Source organism: Xenopus laevis, chromosome 1S (assembly GCF_017654675.1).
Source record: "Xenopus laevis strain J_2021 chromosome 1S, Xenopus_laevis_v10.1, whole genome shotgun sequence".
NCBI classification, from domain to species: Eukaryota; Metazoa; Chordata; class Amphibia; order Anura; family Pipidae; genus Xenopus; species Xenopus laevis.
The window spans coordinates 132,975,804-132,988,547 of record NC_054372.1 but is presented as its reverse complement, the minus strand read 5'-3'; the positions used below and the strand labels follow the sequence as shown (position 1 = coordinate 132,988,547).

Below are 12,744 nucleotides of genomic sequence, written 5' to 3'. Positions count from 1 at the left end.
TGATGGTGGCGGGGGAGGGTCACAGCTAGGGTTGCCACCTGGCTGGTATTTTACCAGCCTGGCCGGTAAAAATGATGCTTGATACCAATGTTATTAATAGGAAAAAACAGCAAGAATAAAGGAAGGCCGGTATTTTTTTCCAGAAAAGGTGGCAACCCAGAAGGCAGTGACTGTCATTCCCGTGGGAGAGACAAGCCCGTACTAGAGTGCTAACACAATATCTATTCTATCCTTCAGGGCCCAGAGAGCAGATGTTCTAATCTCTCCTCCCCACACTCCCTCCTCACTAACTTGACGCCCTTACATTTACTCACAGCGGCACCTTCATATTCCAGAAGTAGCCCAGGATCCCCACACACAGCTGCTCCCTCATGTGGCTCCCACTGCTGCTGCTGGGCCTCCTCCAGCCCATCCTGGCCTACCAAATCGACTGGAAGAAGTTGGAAAAAATCCACCGGGGGAAAGTTGAGGTGAGGATATGTCTTTGTGTTCCAATATATAGAAACCAGCTGCCTTGCTATGAATACATGCTAGTTCTTACATTAAATAAATGTTGCCATTATGCTGAAATATGAATAGGCTCATGACTAGATGTGGGGCACTTGTTTGCAGCTGTCAGTCAGTGCATGGCATTAGCTAGCCATTGTGTCTTGTACTGACTATCCTGTTTCTCTTCACAGTCCTGTGGTGGATGACAGCTCAACAGGTTTAAAGAGGTAAGTACCTGATCCACATTCAGTGGGGAACCACACTATAGGGGCAGCAGGTTCTAATTCTCTGAGTCACTTTGCAATTACTATTACTAATGTACAGATCTGAATTGTGCCATCTGTTGTCTTTAGGTAGGGAAACATAAAGGAGACAACATAAAAACATATGGTGGGACAGGTTGGCCCAGAGCAGCTGTCTTTTCAATAAAAAGTGAAATCCTACAAACTGTCATTTTATACTCAACAGAACATTTTGGGGAATATTTATCAAGGGTCGAATTTCGAATAGAAAAAACTTCGAAATTCGAATTCAAAAAGACCAACCGAAATTAAGACGTTTTTTTAAGAAGTTTTTTTTTTGCTCAGATAGGTCCGTTTTCGGCCAAATTTGAATCACGTGAATCGAAGGAATAGGGAATTAAATCGAATTTGATTCAAAGTTTTTCCCAAAAAAAACCTTAGATTTTTCAAAGTCCACCATTTGACTCCAAATAGGTTCTAGGAGGTCCCCCATAGGCTAAAACAGCAATTCGTCAGGTTTTAGATGGCGAATGTTCGAAGTCGAATTTTTAAAGAGACAGTACTTTTTTTTTCAAATTCAAATCGAATTTGGACTATTCCCTAGTCGAAGTACACAAAAAATATCTCGAAAATTCACCTCGACCGTTGATAAATCTGCCCCTAAATATGACACTGATGTTGATGGTGCCTGGGAGTTGCAGCTAAACATATGGAGGGCCGTAGGTTGCATCTCAAGCTGCTAAAAAGATATTAACAGTGAATAGAAACCCATGAAATGCAGTTAATATACACTCTCTATAACCCTGCAGCACAAATGGTATTATGCATTTATTTGACTGAAAACATAGCCAAACTTGTGCTGACAACCTCAGCAGCAATACCTAGTTCAGACAGAAGAGATTCCCAAAGATGATTTATGTTGGAAGGAGGGTAGTACACGTATTCCCAGCTAAATGCATCTTTGCCGGGTCAATAATAGAATGCAGACTTGTATTTGCCATTGCAGTTTGGAATGGAATTCACAAAAGAAGTGGTGTGGACTGTGGCCTGAGGGAGAAAGGTAGCCTAGCCTAGCCACGAGGTGAAGGAGGGATGAAAACCGTAGCCCTTAAGAGTCTTTTGTCCTGGGGTAGCAGATAAAGGTGCCCTCCCTTTGGCTTTTTTTCTTTTTGGGATAGGCTCTTTTGCACCACTCGTTCATTTATTTTCCCCACATATGTGTGTGGAAGACAAAACACTCACTGGTATAGCAATTGATTAGAGATATGCCCCCCAAAAACAATATCAATGCTGTTTAGTCATGGATGTACAGTACTTTTTTAATCAACCTGTTATGTATTCCAGGTGAAGGACTTTATCACAGAGGACCTCCCTCTTTAGTATCCTTTCAATATACAGATTGAGCTGGTTGCTATGGTTCTTGCCAAGCACACTTAGCTCGTATTTGTTCAACAACAAATCTGTTGCTCTAACAATAATTTAACCAGATTGTCTTATTCCATTCCACTGTATCAATATATGTTTCCACATTAAATGCTAAAGGGGTCAATGGATCAAATAATCGAATGTCTAAGGGGGTTATTTATCAAAGTCCAAATTTATCTCAATATTTTCTGCTACAAACTCCAATCAAATCCCCTCGGGTTTTTTTACATTTATTCATTATTACAATTCCTGAAAATTAGCTTTGCGGGAAAAAATCAGATTTTCACGAATTTTTCAGACTTTTTCATCAGATTTTTATGATTTTTTTCATAACTTTCAACCGAAAACTCCAAAACAGAAAACTTTGGGATAATGCCCAAAACCCAGCGCACATCAACAAATCATTTGGACTTCTCCCATTGACTTATATGCAACCTCGACAGGTGTAAGATGCCGGGTTTTCAGATTCAGACTTTTCCATCCTCGGAGTTTAAAGGAAAACTATACCCCCCAAACAATGTAGGTCTCTATTAAAAGATACTGAGTAAAACAGCTCATGTGTAAAACCCTGCTTCATGTAAATGAACCATTATCATAATAATATACTTTTTTAGTAGTATGTGCCATTGGGTAATCATAAATAGAAAATTGCCATTTTAAAAAATAAGGGCCGCCCCCTGAGATCGTACGATTCACTGTGTACACATACAAACCACATGTAAGGTCACATGAGCCAATTAACAGACAGAGTTCTGCCTTTTGCTTCCTCACTTCTTCCTGTTACAGTTAGTGTTGTAGTATTTCTGGTCAGGTGATCTCTGAGGCAGCACAGATAGAGTCACGAAATGGTGGTTCAAGGCAAGAGATGTAAAAGGGCAATATTTATGTTAAAGGAAAACTATACCCCCCAAACAATGTAGGTCTCTATTAAAAGATACTGAGTAAAACAGCTCATGTGTAAAACCCTGCTTCATGTAAATGAACCATTATCATAATAGTATACTTGTTTAGTAGTATGTGCCATTGGGTAATCATAAATAGAAAATTGCCATTTTAAAAAATAAGGGCCGCCCCCTGAGATCGTAAGATTCACTGTGCTCACATACAAACCACATGTAAGGTCACATGAGCCAATTAACAGACAGAGTTCTGCCTTTTGCTTCCTCACTTCTTCCTGTTACAGTTAGTGTTGTAGTATTTCTGGTCAGGTGATCTCTGAGGCAGCACAGATAGAGTCACGAAATGGTGGTTCAAGGCAAGAGATGTAAAAGGGCAATATTTATGTAAATATATATTCCAGTTTGGTAAGATTCTTTAATATGTCATTCAATTTGATATAAACTATCTGTTGCTTAAGTATTCATTTTGGGGGTATAGTTTTCCTTTAATATATATTCCAGTTTGGTAAGATTCTTTAATATGTCATTCAATTTGATATAAACTATCTGTTGCTCAAGTATTCATTTTGGGGGTATAGTTTTCCTTTAATAAATTCCCAAAAATTCGAGATTTTTTTAAAAGTCTAATTTTATTAAAAAAAAATTCGTGATTTTTGCATTCGGTGTTTAGAAAATAACCCCCTAAATCTTTGAAATGACAGTTACCAATCCCAACATCCACATCCATAGTTATGAGCAGATTGAACCTGCCAGAAAGTGAAATGCAGCAGCTGTCAACTGTTTTCCTCCACACTACATTTACAGTAGGTAACTAAAATCAGCATTGGGGAAGGTCTATATTGGAAATCTGTGGATTCTGCCAATGCCAGAGGGGCTTCCGTAATATGCCACAAACAGTAAGGGCTCTTACAAAACACTTTTATTTTTTGACGTTTCTGTTCCTTTAATAACACAGACGCATGTAAGCGCCAAACGCAGGTGGGAAGCAGCATGTTGCATTTCATCTGCGTTCGGCACATACATGCGTCTGTGTGAGTACAGCCCCCTTGACAATGGTTGAGTGTGTCTACTCCTGCGCTCCCCTGCGGCTGAATGGAAGAAAGCGTAACGCAGGGGAGTGCAGGAAAAACCATCCGTGTATAAGAACCCTTACTGTTTATGGGCTGTTTGGGCCTCTTTGTACTTGAAATGCCAGGGCCTATTTTAAATCCCAGTCTGGAGGAATACAGTTGTACTTTATGGAACAGTCTGGATGACTGAGTTAGGTAGTGGTATGACTGGAGGGGAAATAAATCCAGTGAATTCATGAGTCTGCAGAAGTGTCCATTTCAGTGATTTTGTTGTACACACAGGAGGAGCACAAATAAGATAGCAATGCTGGGTTTACCCTGTCTTCACCTGTAGAAGAAGGAACTTTACATTGCTGGTTCTGCTTTAGGTTTTTGGCCATAAAAAGGTACATTAAACACCTCTGCCTCCATACAGTGTCCATGAGCAAAACGTATAGCTTATAAGTAGTATGCAGTAACCTTTGCCGCACAAGTTGTTGCAGAACTACATCCCAGCTTTTATGGTGTATTTCTACAACAGCCAGCATGTCAGAGGTTGCCTCGTTTGCCTCTGTGTGTTAGAAGTTGACCTTAATTTATTAGGCTTGGTGGCAGCCATTTTTTTTAAAGAAGGCATAGGAGGTTCATGCAAAAGATGTGTGCTAGTATTCTCTGCCATAGCATATTCATTGTCCATGCATATTAACTTAATGATACTATACCCAATCTGTGAACTGCTCATCATATGTATAGATCTGACTTCCTTCCTTCCTTCGTCACCAAACTATTTCCAGCACATATTTATCCCATAATGTACCATTATATCATTCCCTGTGGGATTGATCTGTTGTTTAGCCCTTGACCCATGGCAGCCATAACCTTGAAATGAAGCAAATTCACGGAGCAGACCCTGAACTTATACTGATTACTTCCCAAAAAAAAGAACTTGAGGTAAGAGAATCAGAATGGAAAAAGCTATAACTCTCAGTCTGTTAAACAAGTGGTACAGCGCCAAGTAGAATATTTGTTGGAAACCTTTGTCTGTACGTAAGAATATTTGCTCTGATTCTATTAATAAACCCTAACAGAGCAGCCCAGTCTCCAGAAATAGGTTCTGTACATTGCAAGTATGTGTTCCTAAAGTACATTTGGAGCATACCCTTTAGGTTACATGGTGCAGTAGCAAACTAGATAGTTCTGCCAGTGTAAACACTAAAGGAAAAGTTTCTCCTCTAATGGAGGACATTGGGCATTGCAGCAGTAATGGAAATGAAATGCACCTAATTTCTTTTAGCATTTATTATTTCAGTGAGTGTTAGGGTAGGACTACATGGACGTTTTCGGCACGATCGGATGCACTATGACAAAAAAAATAAATAAATAAGGTAAGAGATAAAAATGTCGGATGAAGTTGCATCATTGATCCGAGGCAACACGACTGTCTGATACAGAAACTGCACCCTGCGTCTGCATCCGGAGCAGGCGTTTTGTTGCAGTGCATCAGATCACCCCGACAACATCCATGTTGTCCTACCTTAGGCTACAACTATATGGTTTCAGCAGTTGACTGCTAGAAGAAATCCTCTGTGTTTGTGTCTTGAAGCTTTGTGTTTGCTTTGCCAAAATCCGCTGAGTGTGTTTGTGTTGGAATCGACACAAGGCTTCCAGACACGGACACAGACGAGGATTCTGCTAGCGGTCAGGGGCTGAAATCGGCCTATGGATTTCAGCCCTGTCTGACCCAAGCCTTAAAGGGATCCTGTCATCGGAAAACATGTTTGTTTTTCCAAAACACATCAGGTGCTACTCCAGCAGAATTCTGCACTGAAATCCATTTCTCAAAAGAGCAAACCGATTTTTTTATATTCAATTTTGAAATCTGACATGGGGCTAGACATTTTGTCAATTTCCTTGTGGCCCCCAGTCATGTGACTTCTGCCTGCACTTTAGGAGAGAAATGCTTTCTGGCAGGCTGCTGTTTTTCCTTCTCAATGTTACTGAATGTGTCTCAGTGAGACATGGGTTTTTACTATTGAGTGTTGTTCTTAGATCTACCAGGCAACTGTTGTCTTGTGTTGGGGAGCTGTTATCTGGTTACCTTCCCATTGTTCTGTTGTTTGGCTGCTGGGGGAAAAAGGGAGGTGGGTGATATCACTCCAACAGCAGTAAAGAGTGATTGAAGAGCACAAGTCACATGACTTGGGGCAGCTAGGAAATTGACAAAATGTCTAGCCCCATGTCAGATTTAAAAATTGAATATAAAAAAAATCTGTTTGCTCTTTTGAGAAATAGATTTCAGTGTAGAATTTTGCTGGATCAGCACTATTAACTGATTCATTTTGAAAAAAATGTTTTTTTCCCATGACAGTATCCCTTTACTGTTGGATTAACAAGAGGCCTAGGATGCATAACATTATAGTTCAAATTAGTTTTGCTTCCTCGCCCCTTTAAAACTGAACACATATGGAATCCACAGCCTGCATGGCTAATTAGCAATTCATTTAGATGCATGCTGCATGGCTGCACATAAATTCAGTTCAACATGCATCATTCATGCAGCATGCATCTAAATTCATTTCTAATTAGCCATGCAGGCTGTGGATTCCATATGTGTTCAGTTTTAATGGGGTGGCATCCCTAGTTCAAATAGTCTGTCAACCCTGCAATATATAATTGCTCTGTCATATTTTTATCAATTTTTGTTGGTGCTTCAGTGCATTATTAAATACTGTTTGCTATAGACTGCATGTGTAGTGAGGATTCCTAGAGAGGCTGCCCAGATTTACCAGAAACATGAGATTATCATTGAGAAACCTCTGTTTGCTGCAAAGCTCAAATGCAATGAACTCCCGATATAATAACAGATCTGTGCCAGAGAGTAATATACCCAGTGCAGCACATCGTAGGTAGAGTGAGATTGTAAAACGTATAAGTGATTCATTTACATTTCCACCCCATGGCAAGGTTTTAGCTTGTCTGTTCTAGTACAAAGGGTTAAGACTGCACACCTATTAGAAGCACCATAGGATGAAAGTAAACAGATTTCAAAGCCAGTTCAAGTACACCCCATTTGCTTTCCTCAGTCTCCTGAGAAAATGTAATGACTTACACAAACAACATAATGCCTGTTTGTGTATTCAGGTGTCTGATGTCAGGTTGTGTCAATTCATTGCTTGCACGCAGGATTTAGCAGTTCTAAGTGCCCCCCGGGATTTCTCCTTTCAGTTATGGATCTGCTCCAGGCATTATGACAATTTGTTGTCATTGGTTTGCTTCTCAGAATTTTAGCAAAGAAGATCTTTTGCACGTGCAGCAGGTTTTATCATTATCAGTAAATGCTACAGAATAACATAGCTAATTTGACCAATCACAGCTATGCATGGATTTGTTGCTATTGGTATGGTCGGACTAGGCGACCGGGGCCCACCAGGGTTGTGAATTCAAGGGCAACTGAAGAATTTAGTAAAGTTCTGTGGAGAGTCCCTGTATCAGACACATTTGAAACTTAGCAGCCGCGTGGGTTTTACAGCTGCACACTGAAGTGGCACACACATAACCAGAAAGTGAGCTCTTGTGCCTCTTATGATCAGTAATCGCTTCATTAAGGCTACAGCTCACTCTTAAGGTGGCCATAGACGAACAATGCCGATCTTTCTTGGAAAAGATCTCTTCAAGACAGATCGTTTGTTTCAATACACACGTGTAGAGCTGAATGGTCAAATATACAAGTAGATATACGGGAAGAAACAATAGAATTCTACCTGTATCTGACGATTCAGCACTAACAGTGGCCAATGTTTGGGTCCCTTCAAAGGCACCCGCTCAAAATTTTCTGCCCAGCCCGATCAACGATCCGACTGATATCCAAGTCTTCTGCCAATATCGGTCGGCTCTTTTCCCACCATACACACACTGAATATTGTACGAAAATTCATTTGTAGTAGAATTCATTTCGTACGAGATTATCTGTGCGTCTATGGCCACCTTTAGGGCTGAACTTCACGAGGCGATCAGGTCCGATCTGTCGCCAGGCGATGACACACATACACGTGGGACTGATCGAGAATCGCAGGTACAAACTCCGACTGTCGGATGTGAACTGTGTCTTCATCTGATACATGAAGTGCAGCCCTTGGGTTAATTGCATCTTCCACATAGAACTGTGCAGTCTCACACAGGTTAGTAGAAGCTTCATGTTGCGGTGCCAGAACAAGAATGGAAAATACCAGTATGTTCTTTTGAATTGGAAACCTTTTGGCAGTAAATGAAAGTAGCGCCCGTTAACTAGTAACTCATCAGATCTAAAGACATCCACCCTCCTGTTTTTTTTCTTTCTTTCTCTTTTCTCTCTTCCCTTCTACTTTTCCCTCCTCTTTTCCCCCTCTTCTTCACCCCCCCCTACATGCCGTACTCCCACCTCCCGCCTAAAACATACCAATAGTGTGCCAAGAATTACTGTAAAATGTTTATTAAAGGAATTGTACAGTGTAAAAATAAAAACTGGATAAATAGATAGGCTGTGCAAAATACAAAATGTTTCTAATATAGTTAGCCAAAAATGTAATGTATAAAGGCTGGAGTGATTTGATGTATAACATGTCAGTCAGAACACTACTTTTCAGCTCTCTTGGTTTACACTGACTGGTTACCCTGGCTACCAGGCAGTAACCAATCAGAGACATGAGGGGAGGCCACATGGGTCATTTCTGTTGTTTTGAATCTGAGCTGAATACTGAGGATCAATTGCAAACTCACTGAACAGAAATGTACCATGTGGCCCCCCTTCAAGTCGCTGACTAACTCAGAGTTATAGAGCTGAAAAGCAGGAAGTTGGATTCTGTTCTGTTATATTAGACATCTGTTCACTCCAGCCTTTATACATTACATTTTTGGCTATCTAACTATATTAGAAACATTTTTTATTTTGCACAGCCTATCTATTTACACAAGTTTTATTTTCACACTGAACTGTTCCTTTAATGCTCATTATGTTTCTTAAAGGGGACCTGTCACCCAGACATAAAAAGCTGTATAATAAATGTCCTTTTCAAATTCAACATGAAACCCAAATCATTTTTTTTATTTAAGCATTCATTTAAAAATCTCAGCTGTCAATCAAATATTGCCTGCCCCTCCTCTATGCCTTAGGCATAGAGGCGGGGCAGCAATTACTTTCATTTTCCATTAAGTACTTCCTAGATGTCACTGCTCTCCTCACAAGATTCAAATAATTTTTACAGTGTAATTAAAGTTCATTTTGCTTGACTAACATGATAAAATTTGGGAAAGGATTTGGAATTATTTTTTTGGGTGATGGGTCCCCTTTAAGCTGATATGATGGCTCTCTGACAGGGTGTATATACTATGGAATCCATTTGGATAGATGACTGGCATTACTACATACCTTCACTGAGTAATGAATATCCCCATTATTAAGGTGCGTTCCTGTTTTATTTCACTTGGTCACTTTCATGGACCAGGTCCCGCACCACCAAGGCAACTTAGAAGAAGTAACTATTATGTAGCATGTGACTTTGGATATTTCCCTCAGGGCTGTTGGTTAGTTATACATGGTAAGCACCTTTTCCTGGCCATCCCCCGGCAGCATAACATTTGTGTCCGGACAGAATGGTAAAGAATAAACCCAAATGTTAGGATGGCCAGGAAAAGAAAATCTCGGTAAGTATGAATTGATTTTCTCCTTTCTTTTAAAGGGGTGGCAAACTTTAAGTATGATATAGAATGTCCTATTCCTAACAACTTTGCAATTGGTCTTTTTTTAGTCTCTTTTTTTTTTATGTGCCAACCCTTTCAATAAAGTGAGTTTCCCCCAATGTGCCTGCCTAAACTAATTTTGTATGTAACGGGAATAATTAAATCTCATACTAGAGTTTATTTCACTTATAGATAAATGGATTTTTTGATGTAAAGGTTTTGGGCACTTCTGAGGGAAGCAGCTAATAAACATTTTGCTGTTTGATAGAGTTCTTGGAGGCATTTTCCAAGTGAAAATAATGTCATGATTTTGTATTTTCTGTCATTTCAGAGAATTCCACTCCGAAACATGAAGAGAGTTGAAATTAATCAGCTGCTGAAAGACCTGGGGTTTTATAGGAAAAGCAGTCCTAATGCTCCAGTTCCTGCGGAGTTCAAGATGGCTCCCGCAAGGACATCTGGAGACAGAAAAGAAGACTTGTAGCAGCAGGATGGGAATCAAGAGACTTTATCACAGATTAGGCCCCAGGTCTTTCAGACTCATTAGCAATTCTACAGTCATGGGTTTATTCATAATGTACAAGAGCATATTTGGAGCAGTGTAAGTGTATTACATTAAGGTCTCCAGCCTGCAGGGTGTTTTTATTGCTGCTGTGAGTACTGTGGTTCAAAACACTCACTACTTTCAATAAATCAGTAGGAAGTACCCACAGTTACTGCCTATGCTGGGGTTACATACAGCAATTGAAACACTCTGTTGTTAGGTCATAGCCCTAAAAATTCATAAAAGTGCAGTTTTTCAACGAACTGGCAGAAGTCTTTTATTTGGTTAATTGTCAGTCTAAAGCTGCCCATAAACGTACAGACTTCACCCTTGTATCGGACGTATGAACGGACATCCCAATCTTCTGACCTGCCACTAACCATTCAGATTAAATAAAGTAGTAAAAGAACAAATCAGACGATGTTCTGGCCGAGTGTGACAACAATCGTAGGAAAGTTATGTCAGACAAATTCTAGTGACAGTCACACATTGATATCATTAGATCGGCAATACATGCAGAGAAATTATCTTTGGCCGACAGAAATCTTTTAACCCGTCTGATCGACTAAACGACTGATCGCCATGGTATGACAAATGTCAGAAGGATCCACACATGGTCCGAAAATCGTAAGAAACTTTGATTCATACTACTATATCTTCTATATGCTCTATAGCCAGCTTTACCGATTCCTGAATACACAAGATGTTCTTAACACATTTGCAGCACCTCAAAGAATGTTTGTTCTAAGGACCGCAACGAATCATAGCTGCCATTAAAGTCTCTGGTTACTTCTACAGCCATACTCCCCCCCCCAAACCTGCCAGTTGGTTGCATTTCTACCATGTGCCTTTCCCAGCCCAATTTGTGAGCACTGCTGACAGGTCTATCTTCTGACATGTCTGGGTCTGCTAGGTATTCCTGATCCAACTTTCCTTTAGATCCTTCAGGAAAGAAGACTACTAGAGATGGCTTTGTCATCTTCAAACGTGATGCCCAATTTTTTTTTTCCTGTCTATGCTCTTATACTACAATTCTCAGAAACTGGAAATTGTATTTCACCAACAGGTAGATTGCCATAGGTTGGGCACCCTGGGATGACTGTTACAGCTGCTTCCTGGTTTTTTTTATGGTTGTTCCTTCTTGTTTCATCCAAAGGTTGCTCTAGCATAAAACAGCAAAGTACATTACATTTACCCCCTATGATTTATAGTCTATAAAATAGCAAATTCATTAACAATATTTTAAAGATATAAATGTAGAATGACATCTTCCAAGCTGTGCTTATCTGCTTAGTCTCAGGGCATTAATGAAGTTCTCAGATTCAAAGTTTCCAGGCTGAGAACAGAAGCAAATTGCCCTATGGACTAGAAAATGTCAGATACTTGTGCAAAAGGAGAATGTTAAATCATAATAATAAAAATTTCAAATGTACTGTATATTTTTTTTTACTTTTCCAACAACAATTCTACTTGGTTGCTAAGTGCTGTTTCCTGCACCTCCTTCTGTGACTTGTGCATGGGGAGATGCTTTACTTGTAACGACAGTTCAGACACAAAAAAGTTGAATTTACAACAGTGCAATCAGTATTGGGTAGGACTACACAAACAATTCCGACGTGATCCGTCACGCTGCGACAAAACGCATGCAACAAAAATAAGGTAAGAGAAAGAATTGTCGCATTGTGTCGCAGCGTTGATCCAACTCGACACGACTGTCGGATGCAGATGCAGCGTGCAGTGTCTGCATCCGGCACTCGGGTCGCATCAGATCAATGCTGCGACACCATGCAACAATTCTATCTCTTACCATATTTTTGTTGTAGTGCGTTGGATTGCGCCGGAATCGTTCGTGTAGTCCTACCCTTACTTACTAATTACAATGCAGCTTCAATTCTCCCCCCTTGTGATTCTAGAGTAATTGTGATTTTAGATTGATTAAAAGTAGATGCAGTTAACAGATTAGGTCCCAGAAACTGTACGACCCCTGGCGTATCCAACATCCAGTAGATAAAACTTATACGTTCTCCTGTCCCCATGAAACACATACTCGAATTGACTATATCTTCTTGAACCAGTCAGCTATGGGTCATGTTCATGTGACTAAGATACATCAGATCACTTGGTCTGATCATGCCCCCATTGAAATAGACATTCATTTAACCCCCATTAAGCCTAAGGTATTTTCATGGAGATTAAATGAAACATTACTGAGTAATGATCAGATCAAAACGCACATAGGTGACTCCTTAAGGGACTACTTCTCAATTAACAAGGGGTCAGTCTCTTCTAGTGCTATACTTTGGGAGGCTCATAAAGCCGTGATTCGGGGTGAGTTCATAGCCCAAGCCACTAATCATAAAAAGACCGCTACGGCCAAGAGA

The 12,744-nt window shown here is 40.1% G+C and overlaps 1 protein-coding gene across 1 annotated transcript; it reads left to right on the top strand.

Annotated features, from left to right (window-relative positions):
• Positions 1-317: 317 nt before the first annotated feature.
• Positions 318-11,791, top strand: selenom.S (selenoprotein M S homeolog). Its single transcript, NM_001347875.1, has 5 exons — positions 318-470; positions 681-716; positions 2,076-2,110; positions 4,977-5,055; positions 10,151-11,791. The coding sequence occupies exons 1-5, from the start codon at positions 372-374 to the stop codon at positions 10,301-10,303; spliced, it is 402 nt and encodes a 133-aa protein (NP_001334804.1). The 5' UTR covers positions 318-371; the 3' UTR covers positions 10,304-11,791.
• Positions 11,792-12,744: the final 953 nt, after the last annotated feature.